This window comes from Vanessa atalanta, chromosome 18, assembly GCF_905147765.1.
Source record: "Vanessa atalanta chromosome 18, ilVanAtal1.2, whole genome shotgun sequence".
In the NCBI taxonomy this organism is placed as follows: Eukaryota; Metazoa; Arthropoda; class Insecta; order Lepidoptera; family Nymphalidae; genus Vanessa; species Vanessa atalanta.
In genome coordinates, this window is record NC_061888.1 from 6,845,280 (window position 1) to 6,869,773 (window position 24,494).

A 24,494-nucleotide genomic window follows, 5' to 3' on the forward strand; every position below is an offset into this window, starting at 1 on the left:
CTATTGTTTACTTGGTACTTAATTCGGTTACCCATAGCTATTCTCTCAACAAAGATACATGATTTTTTTAACGGAACGATTCAAACTCTAAATTTTTCCGTTTTACAATTACTAATGTGTTTGAAAAACTAATATAAAAAATAGATTAGAAGATTAAAAACTAATTAAACTCCAAATAAAACATAGGTACGTCGTCGAAACGTATTTTATTAAAACTGATAATTTGAGAAATTTTTAAGAGCAGAAAATCACAGTCTCAAAATAGTAGGTATACTTACAATGAACTACTGTTAACATTTAAAGATTACCGTTACAAAACTTCACGTTAAACGAATCTAACCGAATTTTGTCTCGAACTCATCAAGCAACACGGAAAATTTGTAACAATAGTCAGGAACAATGTTGCGGCAATTAACAATGTTAATTTTCACTTAAAATGGAAATGTTTAAAATGACTTGTTTTCAGAACAATAAACTACGATACTGAAATAACTTTTGGCTTAATCTACAAGTGCACTGTAGGTATTTTAAATCATCGGGCATTTAGTAATAATTTAGCGTTTGCCGTTTCGACTACGCATCTTATGCTTCGTATGCTAAGCGTAGTTATCGTGTGTTCATTTCCTTCTTAATATCTCGTCAAAATTTCTTCTAATGTATCCATATTACAGATAAATATATATTTTAATGTGTTAAACATTGGTATGATATCTTAAGAATTTTAAATACTGGCCTAAAATTCCATAGCACTCCCAACTTATTAGGACATCAATTCAAAGAGACCATCGCTGCGTGCAGTCGTGCTCTACACTAAGAGATTTCGTATCTCGACGGTTGTTTGGAAGCTCATTAACGGAACGCTAATTGCTCGGACTAATAGCGTTGCTCGAGTTGTCGGCTTAGGAAATTCCTTGAACTGATTCTACACAAAGATTTGTTTTATATTGCATTTTATTCACTGTCTAACTGTATGCCGCCGTTTTAATCGCTCCGACGAATATCCTATTTGATAATAATTTTCTAGATTGGTTGACATTTATGATGGCTTCTTATGAAAATTAAATATCATGAAACTTTCTCAATAAACGAGCTGTAGCAAACGCATTCATATATAAATATTCCCCAGCTTTTGTTTTCATTAATATATATTTTACTGGTACCAAGTACACTCGAATGCCTTGAAGCATTATCTTTTCAATGATATGTGGTATTTACGTCAAACAGGATGAAACTGAACGATAGATGTGTGTGTAAGGATTGTTATCTCGAGTATATAGAGACTGTTTATTACGAGGATGTCATTGGCATCACCATAATTGGCAAACATAAACACGTGTCCGCTGGCGAATAATAAATTCTACAAGTACGACACTGGCATACTTTAAATAATCTAAATATTATGTCAATATGTAATTGAATGCAAATCCGCATAAGTTTACGTATTTAAAGACCGGATTTCACGAAAACATTCGATTTCATTAGAAGTCGTTTTCTATAAATAAATTTTATAATGTCAGTAAATATGTATAACTAGTTATACGGGAATCGAATGAGTCTTCAACAATAAATAACAAAAATAAATGAAGATGAGATCTGTATGCATTAACGTTCGCTGCCGCCGTATAAGTACTAATCTAACATTAAAATGTACAGGGTAAGTATTAAACTAACAACACATGCAAGCATTGTACGGCGCCGTCGACTGTCGCGACATTGACCGCCACTGAACGAATAATAAAATAAATCGACGCCTGGCACCGCGCCAACAGCCCTTCTCTTCACCTTTATAACATGAAGAAAACGCGTGCAACGCGACCATTGCTGTTCCAAGTTAGCCTTATTAAGTAAAAGCTGAAATCGATAACGCAATGTATAATTCCCGTATGCAAAATATTTAACAAAAACAGGACATTGGCAAAATCTACACCCTCCGTGTATTCGCTTTCCGTTTAAAGGGTTAAAAACCTCAGTTTTCAACACCGAAATATTATTATACGTATAAATAAAACAATTAGCTTAGCGGGATTGGCAAAAAGCAGTCGACTAAACGGAGCAGTGAACGGTTCTGAGCAGTCGAATCGACCTTCGTTTTCATGAAAACTGCTCCATTCTGTGTTTCTCGGAAAACCCGCATGAGTCATCGTCACTCGCTCTCTATCGCGGGTCACTACGACTTGCGTATTTCATTTGTCGGCTCGATTCAAAAAGTCGATTACGTTCAATGATTCATGCGAACTATGAATCAGCACGAGACATAAAATTTCACGAAGAAATCTGAATATAAACACTTTTATGACGAAAAGGCAACGGTGTTGATTTGCATTATTAAATAACATCTATGCGACAAGTACATTATCACATTAGGTAAATTGAAGGCTAAGAACGAGGAAGTCGTATGAAAACGAGTAAAACCGGAAAATAGAGGAAACGGAGAACTCGTTGAAATAAGTCATTCTATATATAAGCAAATTATATTTTCATTGATTTTAGTTATATGTCACATGCGAATTTAGATATAATTTATCATATAATCGGTAATGAGCGGCGCCAGCCAGAGGACCGGATATCGTCCGGAAATGACGGGCATTCCGCGCGTCGCCGTTTGCCAAGCCGCAGACTTAACTAAAAAAAAAATAACAATCCTACGCTTTTTATGATCGAAGCGAATAACAAAACATGTTTTTGCCTTTGAACTCGTTACATATTCAGCGCGAACTTAAATGGCTATTAAGTGTACCAAGTCTGTTATTTTGCGGTTTTCTTGATATCTGAACAAGGCAATGAGTCAATTGCTTATTTTAGTAAATCAATGGAACACCGCCGAGAACAAAACGATAAATAATTTTTGAAATAATATACTGTATGCATGATATAATTTTCAATAAGTAAATAATTTTCCTTCGATTACGTTTATTATGGGTCAAAACAGGTTATCTGTTTCTGGGAAGTATTTTTAATCGGTATTTATTGTTTGACGACGATAACCAAAGTAACAGCTGCGCGCTCGCGGCAGAACAAAGGATATAGTCCTAACGCGTTAAATGGCTATGCAAATTATATTGTAGCGCTGATAATAATAATGCTTCCTCACATGGCTCGATTACACGCGACCAACATATTATGTGCATTATCTCGAATTGATCGAGTCAAAGTTGTGTCGCAATTTTAAAACGATTATTAACCTTAAGTGACACGTCTCATGTTTCTTTGTTGAGAAAATATTTATTATTATTATTTTTTTATTTTTTTTAATGTCTTAAATCACACCAAATGATTGAAACGTATTTAACGCTTTTAAAAAGTGCTTTTATTTATTATTCCCTTTGAAAAACATAAATATACTGGTTCTTTGAAGATTTTTCCTTATCATTTAACTAGAATATAATTTAAAGGATTTAATGAAACCTATTATTGCGCTTCTCTAGATCTTGCCAATTATATAAAATCGTTGGCACTGTCTAGTACAGGAAAAACATGAATATAGCTATACTAGATGTGGTGTCGATTACAAATTAAAAACGATACGTAACTAAGATGTTACCGTTGTAACCGTAGTTTTTTTCGAAACATGTCGATCATCTATATGTAGGTGTATCGCGTAAGCAAAACGTTGACGTTATAATAAGAACAGAGCAAATATAATAATAAATTTGACATGTGCGGCGAAAACGAGTGTGCTCATGGCCCCTCTACTGCTTTAACTGTTCCGGGTGGTAAATAAAGATTTCAGTTAAATCGAGCGTAGCCGTCTAAAGCAGATTACACTCGGCTTAGGTACAACGACTTTTGCCCACGCACATGTTACTTGTTTTATTTAATTTTTTAATTGCGTCGCCCACATACGCAACGAGTGGGAGCGATTCCTACCAATTGATATATTGAACACTTTCTGATATAAATAATCTGACATCATTACACGAATATAATTGTCGAGATATATTTCCTTGTCGATTTATTTATTATAAAAAGCGACGTATTAGGAATAACGTTTAGGTGAATGTCTAGTGACAAAAGTTATGCTAAATACGTAGCTAACAAACTACTATGAGGAAATTAAGTTTTCACAAAAAAGCGCAGACAACAATTTTCGCTGGTAGGTAAGACAATAACCGACACGTTCACAATGCTAAGAACGACATTTACGCCATTCAGAGAGTTTAACGACATACCGTGCGTTTTTAGAATTACAATAATCACATATGACCATGCACCTTTTGGCGTTGACTATTTGAAATTACGCAGCAACATAAATGTAACAATATATACTTATAAACAGAATACAGAACAGTTGCCTACAGGCGACGAGCAGACGCTTAGACAGACAAAGCCATTGTCTCAGTGGCCGCTGTGTTTGGCGGTACTTATGCTAATTTCTTTTGAAGAACGCCACAACCTTCCTTTACGGGTTTAAAGATGTTTTATTGCCAGCAATATTTTTAACGCAATATTTTAGGTCGAACCATATTGTGATAAATTATTTTTCTTTTGCCTAATAAGAGATTTAAAAAAAAACTTAACAAAGGTTTTTTGTCAACGTGTTATATATGTACACACAAACAAGTACATATATCATTGGTAATCAGTATGTAAGCAAAGGTGGGGAGAGGCGCGGGCGCAGAGGAAAGTGTTTCTTGTTATCAGAGGAGCGGAAAGAGCGTCAATGCGACCCTGGCACCGCCGAGTACCATCCGAGATATCTTCACGCCCAAAGCGTTGACGTCATCATACAAAATTAGGTTGCAATCAAGGATACAACAAGTTTTCCTTTAACGCAAAAAACAGCTGCGAATTTGACCCGTGCAATATATTTGATTGAATTTTTTACAAAGATCGTATGCAAGATTTTAAGTTAAGGTATTTTTACTTAATAATACGACTGGTTATCATGTTCTGATCATAAAGTTAACAAGAAATTATTATTGCCCTGCAACGCAACAGTTTGCACAATTTGAGGATTTTAAAAATTAATTATTATTAATACATTATTCATGATTTTTTCTCTGTTATACATCTTATTTTAATAAATGTATACATAAATACAAATGTTTTACTGTTACTTGTAACATTTAAAAGATTTCCAGTCAACTTTTTTTTAGATCGCGATATTCGCAATATAAGTATGGAATATAGAAAAAAAATTGTATTAAAATGCAACAGAGTTCGAAATATAAATCTACACATTTTCTGGAAATTCTTTATATACGAAGTAATATAAGTAGGTAACTTTCTACTTTCCAGAAAATAAATTACATATTCAACCATACATAATTAAATCAACAAAAATATATTCTCTACGCTTTCTTGTATTGTATAATAAATCTGATTTAATGGTATTTAATATAAGATGAAAATTTCACATAAGACCATTTTAAAACTGTCAACTGATTTCTTTTATAGAAAAGAATACTCCGGTAAGGATGTATTGACGTCGCGAAATCGAAAACTCGGTGTCATAAGTTTACCTTTACTTCTCGTGTTTATACAATGTTTGTCGATGATGATATCAATATATATATATATATATATATATATTGATAGCATGATAGTGATGGCACTGTAATTATTCCTACCTAGTTTAAAACATGCCGAAATTATTCCTAAATGTACTAAAAACGCATGACTATTATGATATTAACGTATTAATAAATATATAATAAAACCCTTGCAAAGCAAAGCGAGGATAATGCCGGAATAAAGCAGGACAGGACACAAGTATTCTTATCATCGCTGATAGCGAAGTCCGAAACGTCTGCACACACTGACTTATCGCCCTTCCACGAAATCATCCACAAACACTTTCATTTATCGCTAAATATTTCACAATCGCCTACTAAAGGAAATTATATATTAAACGTTAAATAGTTAACATTTTACCATCTAGCTTACTAGATCTATATAGCTACATTATATGACAACCAAACATGGAAACAGTCAAAAAAATTTATTTGGTTTATAATTAATGTTTTAATGAAATAAAAATATAATAATGATAGCTAATATTACTCATAATATTACTCATAATAATCTTTTTATATTATTTGAATTATCAATTATTATATTATATTATATACAAAATATCAATCCTTTGGAGTTGATTAAGACAATTTAACCAATTATAGGTAGGTAAATGTGTTTATAGAGCATGTTTTTAAAATACTTTACATGAAACTTAATACTTTACTAAATAGCAAATCTTTTCAATCTTTAGTTATGATGGAAAACTCATAATTGTGCTAGTAGTTATATCATTATTAATTATATATATTTAAAAATCATATGTTAACTATTTCATTCGCCTTTTGTTAATTAATAAAAAAAATAACACTTCAAAATATTAAGGAAATTGTAAAACTTATATCAAAATAAAAATAACTAAATGCATGTATACTTTTAAAAGCACTTTTGAATCGTCCCTTTACAAGATTACGAATAATAATAAAACGAAAGCTACCACCTGGTCGAAGTGTAGATTCTACAGTAAGTATAAATTAATTGTAATGCATACTCGTACAACGGGAAACAGTTATGTTTTCACGCAGAATGAGATTACTTGAAACGAAAATAAGACCGTATGAAAATATCTGTTAGTTTGTGTGACTTTTAGGATTGCGTATTATAACAACGCGTCGAAAGAAACTAGTCTAACAAGCGTCAATTTGGCATATGGCCCAGAAATACAAGGATTATAGCAACAACGTATAGAATATATGCACCTCGGCTTATAAAAACAATTATATTAATATCATTAAACTCGAATTTGTACGATTGCAATACGACTTCAATTTGTTTTTTTTTTTTTGCGATATGCTAATCATTTGTTGAAGGAAGGAAACTGTATTAAACCGCTATATATAATCCAAATGCAACGCGGATAAAACCGAATTGCACAGATAGTAAAATACAAACTGCCGTTGAATACATCGTACATGATACATGTTTATTGTGTCGAAATATAAAACCTTATTAATCTTCATCACGCTTTTTATGTGACGGCGTATAAAAATTAAAAGGGACCCTTTATAGCATCGTCAAGGCGAGACATTAACAATACAAACTTGAAACTTTTACACGAACAATACGCCCGTATACAAAATTTATATTCAGAATACCATTAAATAAAACCATACTGCAAAGTTATAAAGACTTCCAATATAAATATTGCTTAGCATAAGCCATGGTATGACATAAATAACTAATCGTAATAAGTCATTCATATATAAACACTAAAATAACACTGTAAAACTGTCACTAAAATAAAGTAAAAACTTTTTATAGCTACACCGGTTTTGATGAATTTTAAAAATAGAGATCGACTTATTTTTCAAATACCCTGAAGAGGTTAAAATAGGGCGATTGTATGCGTATTATACAAAGTAATTTTTATTAATATATATATTTTCTCATTGGAATAATAATTTTATATAAATAAACGATTGTTATATTTTAACTCTTAAATATATAATATGAAATATGAAATATAGTTTTCAAATGTAACTCAACTGAATTTTTTCTCGAAAAACATGTAGGTAAATAAATAAATACTAATTCTACGCGAACAAGGTCGTAAGTAACATTCAGTATTATAATAAATACTGTTAAACTGACAAACGATGATAGATATCGTCTGAGATTTACGCTCGAAAGTTACAAACTCTACGAAATCGGGAACATGTTTTACAGACGTATTGATTTAAATCTATAGCCAAGAAATAGATAACACTAGTCCGATAGATAATTTACAGCAATGTTACTATTGCAGGTACAACCCGGAATTTTAAAGTCCTTGTTATTATCATTCTGTACATAGAGCACACTCGAAGTCCATTGTTTATAAAACAGGCCCGACCTGTATAATCTAATCATTTTGATTACCAATCGATATCTCAGGCGAGCGGGAATTTACTACGTAATTTTATTGGCGACGACGAAAGTTTTTTTTTTAATGTTTCGTTGCTTTTACTTGTTGGTAGGGTTGTGTGCATGACCGTTTGTATAGGTAGGTACCCACTCATATATTCTACCACCAATCATTGCTGATTACCATCTACTATCTACTTAGTCTGGTTGTGTTCCGGATGGAAGGGTGAGTGAACTGATATCTACAGGCACAAATTTTCCTTGTGCATCTTAAAAGCATCCATAGTTTTTTATATATAGTTCCCAAAGTAATGATGGTAATGATCACTTACCATCAGGTGGTCTATTGGTCCGTCTGCATACATAATAAAGAAATGTGTAATTTAGGACATAGATTTTATATTTAAAGATATTATTTATTTTATATATGTAATTTTAAATAGAGAGGCTATTAAAAATTACGAAACTCTTTTGTTATTTTAAGCTTGATTATACAATTATTTGCTGTAATCTCTAAACATTGACCTTTGCTTACCACTTTTACTTTGTAATCACCTGTAATGGATTAGGTACTTATAATTTATTTATATTATAAGTTTGATAAATATATTTTTAAAACATTTTATGAATGGAAAATTTATAGCTGGACAGGCGACATTTTTTTACTGTTATAGATAGCTGTCCTCGTTAAGGGACAAACATTAGAGATGCATTAATAAATAAAGTTTATATCAGATACGTCATACGATCAAAGGTATTGAAAATAATTATTAGTATCTACATCTTCAAGAACTATATCTTTAATTAAATTCAGTAACTATATAAGTTAAAAAAAAAATTGAAGCTCTTGTGTTGTTGTCATGTTTTTTAAAATGCATAAACATATACAAGTAAATGGAAAGTGCATATTTTATGAGTCTTTCAAAGAACATTTGATTTATTAGATAAAAATGTTAAAGGAAAATATGTACTTAGGTACATAAACAGTTATAAACAGTTATACAGAGTTTGACTTCCCAAACAGTATTGTAATTGTTTATCAAAATAAGTACCACCTGCCACCTGATATGTATTGTGATGAATATTGATCCATACCAATGACCATTTGTCTTGTTAGACAGACAACTGGAGGCTTGGAGGCCTCAGTGGATACAATGGTGATGCAAATAATCGCGATTATGGCAAGGTTGACGTCGGCTGAGGGTTCGTTCAACTGACCGCGAACGATGACACGGGGCGCGCGCGCAGCGTCGCGGCGTCACATGCGCGCCCGCCGCCCGCAGCGCCCCACTCACATTTTGTCAACATGACTTCAAGTTTTTGATGCATTATGATTATTTATCTCATATAAAAATCGTTTTTAGTACACCTAATTGCATGTCAGCCGACATTAATAATATAAAACAAAAACCAGACTATACATGATGCAACACGCTGTAATAAGGAAAATGTAATCTAAACTAATTTTCATTTCAAAACAAGCTAAGTTTAATGACATTGATTAAGTAGTTACAAATTTAGCGACACGGGTATTCACTTACCAAAGTCCCTTAACTGAAATGCAATCCAAAAGACACACTTCACACAAAAACTATCTTTTGTACAAACTTCTTCATAAACTTGTTGTAACTTGATAAGACAGAACGACACGCGTGCGCGCAGCGGAAACAATCGACTGACAGATGTCGGTCGGCGTCGGAAAACCCCTTGGTACGCAACACAGAGAACGCAAAGTGTAAATATTATGCTACGACTGGACAAAGGTTTTTGTTATCTAAAACCAGTGGCAGTGAGCGTGCACGACACGAGACGCGCGGTCAGCGGTAGAGCGTGGAGTGAGGCTCGCGCGCCGGCCCCGCCACCGTCTGATAAGCCTGGCGCGACGCCCCCCGGCGACGCCTACGCCCCACTCGGCGCCGTCGCCGGTGCATCGTAAACACCACCGGCCGCCCCTCGGCTCCCAACGCCGACAACCGCCACCGCCGACCAGACAGGGCTCCGCGCAATATGCACTGCACCTACGCATAATTTCACAACTGCATCGTATCGCCGCGCCTTGCAGCAAAATCGACAACTTTCGACTCCTTAAAAAGACGAGGAAACACGCGACGCTTGCGAAACCACGGCGGCAGCCCAGATACCGATGAGAACAATGAGCCGCAAACAAACGTAGAACCTTTTTAGTATCCTCCTAATTGGGCTGAAGTGCGACGGGCGAACAGAAATTCAATATGCAATGCAATCCGTTCGCTACATAAACGGAATAATTAAATTAGTGCAGACATGTTGAGCACGGGCAGCCGCAACTATTGGCCACCTATGTAGTACGAAGTGTTGAAATTCAATGTTTACATCAAACATTTTAGGTCTAACAACTCGATTAGAGTAACCAAGCGATATTAAATAAGCGGAAACCTTGGATAACACGTGGTATTTAATACACTGAGAGGACATAATATGATAACTTGAAACCTTTTCATAAACCTGTGTATAAAGAGGAAACCAATAGATACCGCTCCCTAGTTCCTAGTTCTTAAAAGAATATAGTTTTATTTGAAGCCTTGCATCAATAAAAATATTCAGGGTTGAGATGATGATGATAAAATTAAATTGCCCTTCCTCCTAAAAATACGGTCAGCATAACCTTAAAAGGATGTCAAATGCAAGGTTTTCAAAATCATCAACCATAAACTTAACAAAATTAATAAAAATTGAGTTATTTTAATAAATATATATTGACATAAAATTAATTTCAACTTTAATTTATCATTTCCACTTATTTAGTATAGAGAATATAGAGCTAATCTATAATTTTAATTTTATACCCGACAATTTTACCAGATCTAAATCATAATAGTAATAATTATGTACACTCAAAAGTCATATTGTATGAGATCTTAAAATTTTTTATTCATATTTGACTTTTTATAAACACGTTCAGATTACATCGACCTTGATACTGACCGATTCGCGTCGAATACTTCTAAATAGTGAACAAAAAATATATTCATATAAACTGCGCTGAACTTACAATATTCGCATGGATTCAACGGTACGTCGTAAAGTTGAATTATCGTATGTCAATAAAATCCGCGATGTAAACTCATTCGGGACGGCAAAGCAAGAATCTTAAAAAAATGATTTAAATAACATTGACGATGAAAACGCAGCCACAGTCGTAAACCTTTACGAGTGCATTACTCTCAAACTGGCACATCTGCGCAAATTATGCGAACCGGACAATTTGTTTAACACGCCTTTGAAAATATTTAATGGAAGAATTGATTTAAGTAAACATTACAGCGCTACCAACAATGCCCCAATCAGGACGCATCACAACATTTAAAACATAATGCAAGACAGATATTTAGGAGCTGGACAAAAAATTTATAATAAGGTTTCTTTTGTGATGCACGAGACCAATGTCATATAACTTGGTCCGTCAGCCGAGAAATCTGGCGAGACGCATTAGGCCCACATAAATTACGAGATTAATCTTTTCAAATAATTTGACCTTTTCATCTGACGAGGGTTCATTAAATAATGGCGTCGGTATTGGAAGTGCGCTTATTGTGCCGTCTATCACAATTTTTGTTGTGGGCGGGAGTGAACATTATTCAATACAAATCCCAATGGATTCCGATTTGGGATAGATAGTAAAATTGATCCCACAATTGATTAAAATATTAAATCAATTTTAATTAAAAATACATTAAACGGAAGTATAACAATGTTATCTATTTGTACGTGAGTATAACATTAACTAAAATATTAAATATACGACGCAGAATACTTTTGTTTATTATATCTACGCAGTTGTTGATGTTCCGGCTGACGACGCAAAAAATATATCGATAACCTGCATTTATTATTGAATAGACTTTGTGTCAGACCAGGTTTTCTAGATTTCATTTAACCTAACATTAACGTATTTTAAGTTGTGACTACGAACTCTAAGTTATAGAAAATATGCAAAGTATTTTAATTACTTGGCACAATCTAAGGCAATTTATAGGGTCTTTGCAGAATTGAAAAAACCAAACAGCATTAAGACTCAAGTCTTAGTAATAATTAAACGCACGTGCACTCATAGTAAGTATGACATCCTATAATAAGGCAGTCAAGGCGGAAACGTGGAAAATGTCAGTAATCTGCAGAGCTGTAAGCACGATTCATGACCATAATCGGAACAAGGACTTAGCAGCTGTTGTAAATATCAGTTCCATGCTTATTATTGTGACGTAACTGATATAGCTCTGTGCAACAAAGAAAATCAAGTTCGCAGTGGGAACTGTTACAGAAAATCCTTTGTTTATAAAAATGCGCATTTAAAAAAATTTAATCCGCTTGACCGAATGTTTAGTAATGAAATTGTTCGCGGCATGTTTTATATGTCCGACAAATACCATACATGCCTGTTTTATGAGTCACTCGGCACCCAGTTCGTCCGCTGGAATGGCTACCGCTACAATACCGTAGGACTACACGAAATCTTTAAGACATCTTTGACAGTTTTTCTACAACGGACCATGAGAACTTGACAAGTTTGCGGTATTATGTGAATCTTTTGTTTTCTAATTACATAAAGGAAACGAACAATAAGTTTACCGAAATAGACACTTAAGGTTTACGGTTATAGATAAATGTTTACAACACTTAAGGAATTCTCATAATTGTATACCGTAAGAATTTTCGAGGGTTGTATTGTACGGCTCTTTTAAAATTCTAATTGCGTTTGTTAGACCGCTGAGAAGCGGCCGTGACTAAAATGCACGACCCAGGAGCATCAATCAAAGACAGATTGACCTTCTAAAATTTGAAATAATTTGAATATTTTATTTCTTAATCGGAATAATAAATTCCAAGAGTACTTCATTCTGTCATAGGCTTTTCTTTCATGTATGAATAATATTTTTACAACAAAGGTCATAATTACATGAGAAACTAGATAACAACCGTACATGTTATGAGAAAATTCTTTAACTTAATAAGGTAAAACTATTCCTTATAAACAGCATTGACCATATGTCATAATCATTAAAAAAACCTTTAGCCGCAATATTTTTTTTTCTAAAATTATATAAAAACATCTTAAAACGGAAAAATACCAAAAGGCAGATTAAAGAAATCTTGTAATGTTAGACTTAGTCATTATTTCTTAAATTACTTTTGCAAAGCTTCAATTGATCACAGTAGAAATGTTGTGATAGTCCTTATCACTTTAAAACAAAAATAACAATTTAAATGTAAAGCCGTGTCAGACGACGACGTGGGTGGTGTTACAGTGACAGGGTGAGTGCGCAGGCGCGGTGACATAGTACCCGTGCCTCTGTTGGCAGGTAACAAAGCTTGACATAGTGTGAGAACTGAGTTATGACTGTACATAACTTAAGTTTATAAGGACAAAAGTTTTTAACAAAAGTTGCCATACATTATATATGTATTTGTTTGTTCAACCAGATATAATTTAATAAGAATTTTATTGTAACCTATCGGTAATTAAAAAACTTTGGATGTAAACAAAATAATAATATTTATATATTCAGAATAGCTTATCAGTTGCGTTTGGAGTAAGTGTTCATATGTAAACAGATTCTCCTTGCTTAGGCTACTTAAATGTGCAAAGCCGTAGGACGAACGCCCTTCTGGACAAATGAGACAGCGACATTTATAGAAACAAGTGATGGTTCACCTAGCTAGTTTCTACCCTTAGGGGTAGCATATTTTCTTTAAATTTTAAATCATTGAAATCATACAGAATGACAGATACAAAAGTGTTTTAGGCGCTGTTATTGTTTTTTTAATTAATATGGCGCGTATATATACATATGTACAATGTACATATATCCTTAAATAAACCATCGTAAAACATCCACGAAATAAACGTTGCACTGATAACCTCCTTTGCAGTAATGTTGGTTAAAAATACATAAGTAAGTAAGTACTTACTACTCGTAAAACTGTTTAGTGAAATTGTGAGCAAAGGTAAAAAACAAAGAGCTTTTACCGGTCTACATAATCACTTAAGATTTGTAAGGGCCATTGGGACTGTAACTTCTAAAGAAAGTAGAGAAATCTGTGGAAGACAATGGACAACACTTTAAGTAATGGACCAGAATGGATAACACTGGTCAAGTTATCTTCGACGGAGGTAATAAAGAAGTCAATCCCGACCTTTACTGTTGTCTTGCACAACTACTTAAATGGCTACTATAACTTTATGATCGACAGCTACCACTTTCGACATTTTTTTTGTAAAGACTTACAAGGACTTGCATAGACAATATTCTTTAGTAAGTCGTAATTTTTAAACTTTAAAAGAATATATGTATTTGAAGTAATTTGAGTATTAAGGCACCTACGCCTTCAAATATATATTTCGACAGACATCTTTTAAAAAATCATATTTCATTTTAATTTCATAATATTTAATACATATGTTTATAACATATGTATGTATTAAATATTATGTTCTATAAAAATAAATACAATTATCATCGTGTTAATATAATGTGTAATATAATCATTGATATTGTTCATTTGTCATGTCTGTCGGAGATCGTAAGAATAAATAAAAAAATAAATAAAACCATAACAAATAAATTTACCATTAATGTTAATTAAAAGGTATAACCTACTATATTAGTGTATTTTAAGATACCGTCTTGACTTCGTTCTACTTATTTTTTCTTCGTCTGTATTTTTATAAACCATTGTCCGTAAATTTATTTTTCACAAACATGAATAAAAATATGTAAATATTCAAACAGTTGTCCCGATTATTTCAACAATTGGTTATGAGTCGACCCGACTGAACCTCAGTCGGGTCGACTCAATTTAAAATAAAAGTCGAATAAAAAAAGTTGAGAGGCAGCAAACTGTTATTTAATCAATGTTTAATTTAGTCTGCTCGACTTCCCATTTATCAGCTAAAATCGGTGTGAATGGTATTAGTGACGTTCAGTGACAGTTTATATGTATGTATGTCTATATCTATGTTATCTGTCTATATGTTTTGTGTTATTTGACACCGGATTCATAGATTATCAATGTTATTCGAGTTTGACGTGCATTTCCATAAATCCACTTTTTGTTAATGGATTATTTGAGCCTTTCAACAGATAGAAAAAAACTTGACGTCTTATCGAAAATATGCAATACTAGTCAGATAAGAAATGCAATGATGGAAACAGTGCCGGCGGGCATTTCGGTGAAGTTTTAAGATCTTTGTCAGTCCGAAAGGTGAACCTCGTCTAAGAATAGCCTTTATATTATACACACTTAATATGCTTTAAATTTACTTTTTTGTCTTAAAAGTTCCTTTAGCTTTTTATCAAATGATTATATACATTTATCTTGTAAATATTAATATAGCTTGTGTAAGCTAAAAAAATGTTATAAATTCTCATAGACTACTTCCGACTTGGCGACATTAACGATGACTCACAGAGTTCTAGGAGCTCATGTACAATAAAGATTATTTACTTACATTATAATTATGGTAATCTCTAGTTGGCACGCTGTTGTCTCATACATATGTCAACACAAGGTTAAAATATTTTAAGATTTCTTTCGAATATTAACAATTACGAAATACTCAGAATATTTCTTACGAAATTGCGTTTAATATTGGAAATATCGTCATCAATACATTCGAAATACCTACAAGTAATACTCAAGTCTTTCGCAGATCATTCCTTGATATAGTATTTCCATATGGTTGATTCTAAGTCGACTACAATTAGAACAAATTGTCCACATCCGGCCTTTATTGGCTGCAGCCGTTTAATAGGTGTCGGTCAAGCGAACCCATCTGCTCGATTCAACTAGTCAGCCCAATGATATCCTAATCAGGCCACTAATTAATTTACAACTATAAATTGTTAATGCTAAGAAAAATTTTAAACGCACTATTCGTTTCTATATATTAAATTCATTACAGTGCTAAATTATTTGTGATCGGTTTTCAGAAACATTAAATGCAGGTAAACCGAAACTAGTTGCGGCTGAGCATAGCGTGTTGGGATTCCCAGGCGGACGTGCGTTCTTGGAAGCAATACAGTGCAGGAGAAATTTCACAAGAACGATGTAGGTCAAGTCAGCCGGACTTGAAGTTTTCGCCTCGCAAAGGTTACCATCGCTACCGGCGCGCCGCCAGCCTGCCGACAAGTCCGGTTGTAATCTTGCGCAATTGATAGACTCGTTTATCAGATCTTAAAAGATCAGTTGTTTCTAGAACAGTCGATAGCTAAATTGAATTTATAAAACAAAGGTTATATAAATTTAAATGAAACAAAGTAAAACTCAGAACTATTTGAATCAAAGCTTAGGTGCGTCAAATTCTACGCTGCACCACATTGGGAAAGCCCAAGGATTTCATTCATGCAGCATTGGTACCTACAAAACGTGTTTGGAAAGTAAACAAGTCTGCGGTTTGTAACGCTTCCTGATACATTAGGTTATTTACATACTAATTTTTCTAAAACAAAAATGAGACTTATATCTTACTTGTATCGTAAAATACATTTTGCTGTCGAAGGAAACGTCTGTCTACAAATATTGCGATAAAAGAAACGAAAGAAACGTACCAATACAGAAACAATAATAAAAAAACTATTAAGTTATATTACAAAGAAAAGTAGGTAATCGATTATAAGTATATTAAAAACGGTCGAATCAACAAAGAGGAAAATGACGCTTAAAATTTAATTGTTAATGCTACGTGATTAAACTCACATTACCAACCATCGAGAAACATATAACACACAACCTTTAAGGAAAATCATTAATAAAACAAAATATTGAAAACGAATTCGTGAAAACCCCCAAAAGCAACAGGCGAAATTAAAATAAAACATGTTAAAGGAATTATTATAGACGGATTGCTATAAATTAATTTAAAGTAGCGCGGTCGCGGTCGCACTACTTAGAACCTCTCAATCGGTGGCCGATAGTAATGTGGGGAACGTGACGTCATCGGATGACGTCATATACTGGCACGAACTGTTACGTTACTAGTTTTGGTCGATTGTTAAAAACAGTACATATTAAACATGACCAAATTTTATTTGAGCATTTAAATAAATAGATGGTTTAAGAGATATGTTCATTGAAATTGGATCAGGTATTTTCCCGAAGAATAAAATTGTAGATAAACTTAGATTGTTTTTTTTTACTTAAATAAAATTATAAATTGTAAATAATCCAACCTAATACGTAAAAATTATCATTATTTTATCTAAGAGGTGACGATATTATTTATTTAATATAAAAATCATACAAGATAATTTTGTTGACCATAACGCCATCTATGATAAATAACACGAACTGTTTCATTATTATCAATAAAGTAAGTAGCTCTATATGAATTATAAATATTAATATATAAAACAAAAAATACAATATAAATTATCATAATATTGAATTGTAACGAAACTCGATGATTAAAACGGAATCACCAAAACGATAATACATAAAAGTACAACATATGATATGATGTAATACTTCAAAATTAATTAATTTTTAATTAAAACATTTGTATTAGCATAGCATTGTCAATAAGAGTTAAGAATAATATTCATGCATTTTACAAATCAAACACTTATTTCATATTAAACAAAATTACTTATTACATCAGATTTTGAAAGTCATATTTTTTTGGATGAATTAAGTATTATTTGAATTAAATTAAATAAACTTTCTTCGAAAATACAAATAATATAAGTGCAAATGCCTTTAACAATGGTAACTTAGAAAAACAACGTTGAGTTCAAACTTCATAGCTAATGCAACTTTTGGAAAGTTGTTTGTAAGTCGATTGACGTAAATGTTTCAACGCCAAAGTTCAAAAACAATACTGCAGTGACGACAATAAATTCAAATCACTCACCTTTGGCTTATTATAATCCTCTATCTGGTAGTCGAACATGGTGGCGAACATAAGACTATCGTCTTGCTCGCTGCTGGGGAGTTGGTACGGTACCAGCCGAGACATGAAGACTGTTTTCACAACAATCGTCCAAAACACCTACCCTCAAAGGTTCAAAAACTAACGAAAGTGTTTAATTTCAGGCGCGGCGTGCCAATTCACTTCTTGATAACAGTATGACTCATGCGTATGTTCCTATCAAATACGTTCGCGTAGCTAGAATGTTTAATATCACACTGAGTCAGTTCGCGCGGTCGCGGCTGGTTTTGTATGATCAGTGGAGACCGTACCGCGCACGCGCAAACAACATTTCGCTACCGAAATGTCTTATGTCACAAGACTCACTAAGTATTCGAACAATTCGCTTACCGAGCCAAATACATTTTGTCTCTTTATATATAATTCTTTAATCGTAGAAACTCTCAATGATTCAGTAAATACTTTTTTCATGACACGCACTTTGTGAAAATATTATCAGTCAGAAAAGATTTTTTTTAGAAAATAGTACTATTACTTCATCTAAAGATATAATTTAAATATTAGTAAATACAGGTATAAATGAACAAAGTTTTGAACGATCAAAATGGTAATTAGCCGTTTTTAATTAACATGTCCCTGTCCATTACTAACAGAAGATCATTATTTCACATAATATAGTTTACTATTACGTTATAGTATATGCAAAATAAAATAGCCGACATCACTCAATGGATAAAAAAAGATGAATCATAGGCAATACTCGTAAACAGAAAATACCTCAAGTGCGCCAATATTCATCCATATTTATACCATTAGCTAACATAAATACTCGTATTTTGAAATAAAACCTTCTATCTCCTAATACTAATAATTAAATCTGCTAATAAATGCAGTAGAACATATTATTTTCTTCATTGTTTTTAATATTTTTTAAACAAATCTTAACATTTTAGGATAAAATAAATTGATTAAATAATTAAATTGCATTACAATTGGCATATACAGTGGTCTATGTTGCGTAACATACACGCAACACCATCCGATTCCTCCTTTTTGAAGCCATTGAGAAATATATCAGTAAGTACATTAACTTACGTTTAAAACGGTGTAATTAATTTTAATGGATATCAAGGAAGTGGGACTATGTCATGTATACAGTAAAAGTTGGAACCAAACTGTCTGACGGCCAAACAACAGGTTGTACAATCATAATATAAGCAGGTACTAGGTACCTATAATGTCATACGGATAACACCGTTCAGAATTCTAAGAATTAAGGAAACTATATCAACGTTCAAATTGATATCAATTTTGTACAACTTCAATTTCCTTCTTCATATCTGTTATAAAATTCTGAAAACCTAACGGATTTCGAGGATACTAAGAACAGGTAAATAAGCAATAAATAATAATTGGTTTATTGGGTCATATTTGAAAGGAAAATAAAACATTGTTTTTACAAAATCAACATTGTTGAACGGAAACCATTCTCACGTGAATTGTATCACGAAAGACATATTTTTTACAACTTTATCACAAAACGGAGACTGTTGATGACTTCTGAGTATTTTTTCAGACTTTTTTATTAAAATGTATATTATTGAACGCGCTAATCTCATGAACAACAAATTATTAAATAGATAATATATTAAACTATAAATAGGTAATAGATTTTGATAAGAAAAATATAAATATAGATGTTATCATCAAAATCTCTTTCGTGCACATAAAATTGTTGATGAAACTGAACTCTCTGCCATATTGGATTGATCAAATATATATTTTAAATATATCAGTAATTATATCTGAGTGAAATCAGTTTGAGTAAGTAGTATGGCAAACTAAGGGTACTATAACATAAGCGCATAATTATAATTCCCTTAAAGGTTCACATGACTACGAACTTCAAACATACCAGAGTATTATGTAAATACAAACTAGGAGTTCAAGGGCAGTTCGACGGTCACGCGATCAAGTTCACCCCATTTCTTCGAATAAGCGATATAATCATAGACAGCAATAAACGTGGTCTCACAAACGGTAACTATGGTTACAATGTTTACATTTTCGTAAGCTGCGTTCCCACTGAAAGAAAATTGTTTTGTCGGTGCGCGATGTTGATCAAAGTAAACAGTATTTTTTGACGTTTAAATGACACTAAAACATTTATATAATGTTGTTTTTGGTGGTTCTCAGAAATTGCAGAAATTATAACAATACCATATGTTGACAAACTTTTCTGAGGAAACGCTCCAATAGAGACAAAATAAACAGATTGAAAATAAAATAACCTATACTAATATTATAAATACGAATAACTGTCTGTTCGTCTGTTACGCTTTCACGGTTAAATCACTGAACCGAATTTTATGGTATATTACTTTTTTTGTATGATGCAATCTTGAACCCCAAGGAAGGACATAATCTGCTTTTTATACCTAAGAGCTTTAGCTCTTAGTCTTTAGACTAATCCCTAAAACCCGAGCCAAGTCCCAAATCAATCCTTGTTTTATATTAAATAGAATTGTCTTAAGGTGAATTCATATAAACGATTAATACAAACTTTTTTTTGATTAACATTGTCATTATTTTTTAGCATATTATTATATATCCATAAAACTAAATTTGTATAAAATGAATATCCTTACAAGGATCGCAATTTATGTGGGTTTTAATTAAATATAATTATGAAAAACTGTTTCATTAATGTACTAAAACTAGAATATTTATTATTCTAATAAACATCATTAAATCAAATAAGGAAGTTTGGAGATTGCATGTGTTATTTCATATAATGTTGTCAACTAGGAAATAATTAATTTCACAAAAAATCGCTTTGGATACATTATAACAATAATTATAAAATGATATCAATAGCAATAGTATGTGACTTTTATTATGAGATCAATTAATCGCATCATATCATACAACTGTTAAAGCATAAACTAAGTATCGTACTAACAAATCTCTAAGCCCGTTTCCACACGCCCATAATTTTTGAAGCTTTTATTTCATTGAAATAAATAAGCCAAAAAATAATAATCGAGCTCCGTCATAGAAATTATATACAATAAAATATAATCGAATTCAAATATTATGCCATACTAATTCTGAAATGACTTCGATTTTCTTTACAACATTGTTTTAAATATTATAGAAGTTCGATATCGTTGTCCGTCCAATATTTAGGTCAAACACTATGTAATGTGTATTATTGTACCTATTCTCAATACCTACTTGATAGTAGCTACGACGTGTTTATATATAAAGAGTTCCAATTAAATTCAAGAATGACATAGTTTCTATATAAATATAAAGGTCAAGGTAAATATCAAATGGCAACTATAACTTAATTAATACAATAAATTTAATAATACTCTAGTAACGATGTCTGTAAAAATTTGTACAAAATGTGACGGCAGTCGCTTATTGCCGCCATTTTTTTTTTTTACTTTTCCAGCCTTGAAAGTCGTGTTGGACAGCAACAGCAAGGTCGCTGAAAAATTAGATTAGGTTTTTGTATTAGCTGTACGGTATTGATTTATAAAGTGCAATGCAATTATACAAATGTCTTAAGTACCTACATAATACAACAATATTTTTCGTTGAAAATAATTGCAGCATTCCGGTAAAAAAAAATTACACAAAGATATTCTGAAGCCAATAATTTAGTAGCATAGTATCGAGGCGCAAGACAATATTATATTAAAGGTAGCCATTAGATTGATGCGTGGAATATAATAATAATACTGTAGGCACAAGTGTTGTGCGCGTGGGCAAGCTGTTTTCCACGAAGCTGTGACGTCAGTTGCGGTCGGTCATCGCCTTCCTCTATTACTTGTTAGTATTTTCCTGCTGTCACTTATCAATTTAATATTCAATTTGATATAAAATATATAAAAAAAGAATATTAAGAAATGTTATCGTAATTTCGGTAATTTAATATTTAAATTTTTTTTAAATAAAATGTGCCTGTCTGACTTACATAACAAAAAGTATTTCTTGGCAAGTTTTAGATCTCAGCAGAAACTTTTATACAGAGAAGAGTGTTATATTTTTTATGGTATCTGCTTAACATATTGGATATATAAATTGGCATGTACAACACCATCAATCAGATTTAGTAAAATCCCTAATAAACTGGACTACTATTACATAAAAAGATGCTGTAACTTAGTAACCTGAAATTTAGTAACCTGTGATATAACAATATCATGGTATAAACCCTGACAGCATCATATGAAAACAGCAGGTTACACGAGTCCTCGCCAACTAACAGCAGAGGTATTGTGTTAAGTTCATTGGTCTCAATGAATAGGATAAATATATTTAATATATTTGTTAGGTTTTTTTCATGGGTTATTAATTTTTTCTGTTTTCCTTAACATTAAAAGAGATTATGAATTCAGATATAATATATTTAATTTATTTTTTACTGTATGACAAAATACATTGATGACTTGCAATTTTCAATTTCGCAATGATTTTTTTTATTTGGAAAATAATATATATCAATCAAATGATGATATAATTTATATGAAACTGTTATGTTATCTATTTTATCTATTATTTATTTTGTTATGATACCTAGATTCTTTTGTCAAGTCACAAATACATCACTATTAAAATAAAATTATACATAATATTATGAGTATCCTGTAAGTGTATTAAGGATAAATAATATTCAATAAAGCTCAATATTATAAGGGAAACTATATTGTTTCTGTCTTAATATCAAAACAACATTGGTTATTATATTAAGCTGATATCAATATCACAGTATTTGCGTGCATAATATATACACGTGTTTCCTTGAACAAAAACATCAGTGTTACAACACCCATAATATGATAACATAATAATGTTATGTTACCTGCATAATACGGACATTTTATCATAAGCTTGGATATATTTTAATGTTAAACAACTTGTCCAATGTTAGTTGATCTTTCATATGGATATTTCTATTCCTCGTAGACTTGCATGTTATTCGTATTTTCAACATGAGAAATAAATTTATAAATTCATTTTGTGGTGCATTTTGATAAATAATTTTAATACAATTTAGTTTATAAATAGTTAAATATTATTGTTGATAAAAATGCAATGAACCATTTTTTTAAATTATATTATGGGTTATATTTGTATAGGTGTGTCATAAAGTCATCACGGGTATCAATGGATTAAGCAGTATTTACTTTTACTAAGAAATATAACTCTTTATTAGAAAAGTGATAAAGAAGATAACAATTAAATAAAAATAGATTTTTTATTTTTAGACATTTCATATTATTAAATAATTGTTTGCATTTAGCTTACCTTGTATAACTTATATATAATAAGTATATATTGTACATGGATGTAATACATATAGACATAATACATTGTTGATGGAAAATATTTATGACTTTAGGTTCAAAACAGATAAAAAGTAATCATAACATGCATACTTCTAACAATCAGAGCAAGTCAAATGTTGTAAGAGGATACCAGCTTGTTATTATGTAAGTAATACACTTGGCCTTATTGATATAATATTAAATAAGGACATTAAAAAAAGAACAATTTTACTTATATTTGATATTGATGGATTTGACTTTATATATTATTAAGTTATTTACTTTTAATAAAGAATATTGTTCACATTATGAAGTAAATCAAATATTTTAGGTCATAAACTTGTAATACATACAAGACTAATATTAATATTAAATCTGTTGATTGTAATTGAATGATAAGAAATGATGGAAGAATTATTTTTGTGAAATGACTAACACATGTTATTCCAGAATAATCAGGTGATATCTGATAAAGGTGATATCTCAAAATGATAATAAAGATTATCTCATTCCTACATAGAAGTGATAAATAGTTGTAAGAATATGAATTATGTAGTAGTTTTGCTACAACAAAAATAAATTAGGTTTCCCATTTTTTGTTGATACAAAATAATAAATTAATTAATGAACGAAAACACCTTTACCCATACAAGGTAGAGGTACCAGATTCAAATTTGCGTTTTTTTTTTTATAATTATATATTAATTTGAATAGCTCAAGCATTATTTTTTGAAAGTTTTATAAAATAAAACATAAAAAAGTTAATAGTTAGTTCAGATGTTTGTATAAGAATAGGGACTTACTGTTAGTAGGGATCTTGACGTCGGTACCGAAGATATAAATTCATTTGTAGAAGATCCTTGCGATGACTGGCTATCACAAGAAAAATCAGAGTGGTTGGAATGACTATCACTAACTTCTAACTTCATCGTCATGAGTTCTTTTAGAAAACTTTTAAAAAATAACACAAGCACAGTTTACGTAAGTGTTCGGAGAACGCGTAGATTATTATCACAACGTAGTTTCTAGCTATCAGCCTCTCACAATCAATGTTCTATTTGACAGTTTAATGATGACAGTAATATCAAAATATAAAGCGCGTCAAAGAAATTATACACAAACGAGAACACAACAATGATGACTCATCATTGCAGTTTGCTCGATGACGTCGTCTACTCTTTGGGGATGCCCTTCTCCTGAGAATTTCTAAGTTTGTTATTACGAAATGTCTTAACCGCCTACTTCTACCGTCGACAAATATACTTTTCTGTTATTCCATCCTTCTTTAGCTTTAACAATTTGAAGGGTGATATCATCGTCTATTTTAATATCATGGCGTGATATTCAACCAATGAAATCGTTTTCTTATGTGACGTCACATTTATGTTAAG

At 31.8% G+C, this 24,494-nt stretch overlaps 1 protein-coding gene across 2 annotated transcripts in view; it reads right to left on the reverse strand.

Moving 5' to 3' along the window:
• The window catches only part of LOC125071070 (transcription factor kayak), a 32,988-nt gene extending 8,828 nt beyond the window's left edge, over positions 1-24,160 (reverse strand). Inside the window, exon 1 of one of the 2 annotated variants that reach the window (XM_047681152.1) lies at positions 23,907-24,160. In XM_047681152.1, coding sequence (XP_047537108.1) covers positions 23,907-24,038 — 132 coding nt within the window. In that variant the 5' untranslated portion in view covers positions 24,039-24,160. Of the gene's footprint in view, positions 1-17,746; positions 18,023-23,906 lie in introns of those variants that run through there. The other variant, XM_047681153.1, reaches the window with a different exon arrangement.
• Positions 24,161-24,494: the final 334 nt, after the last annotated feature.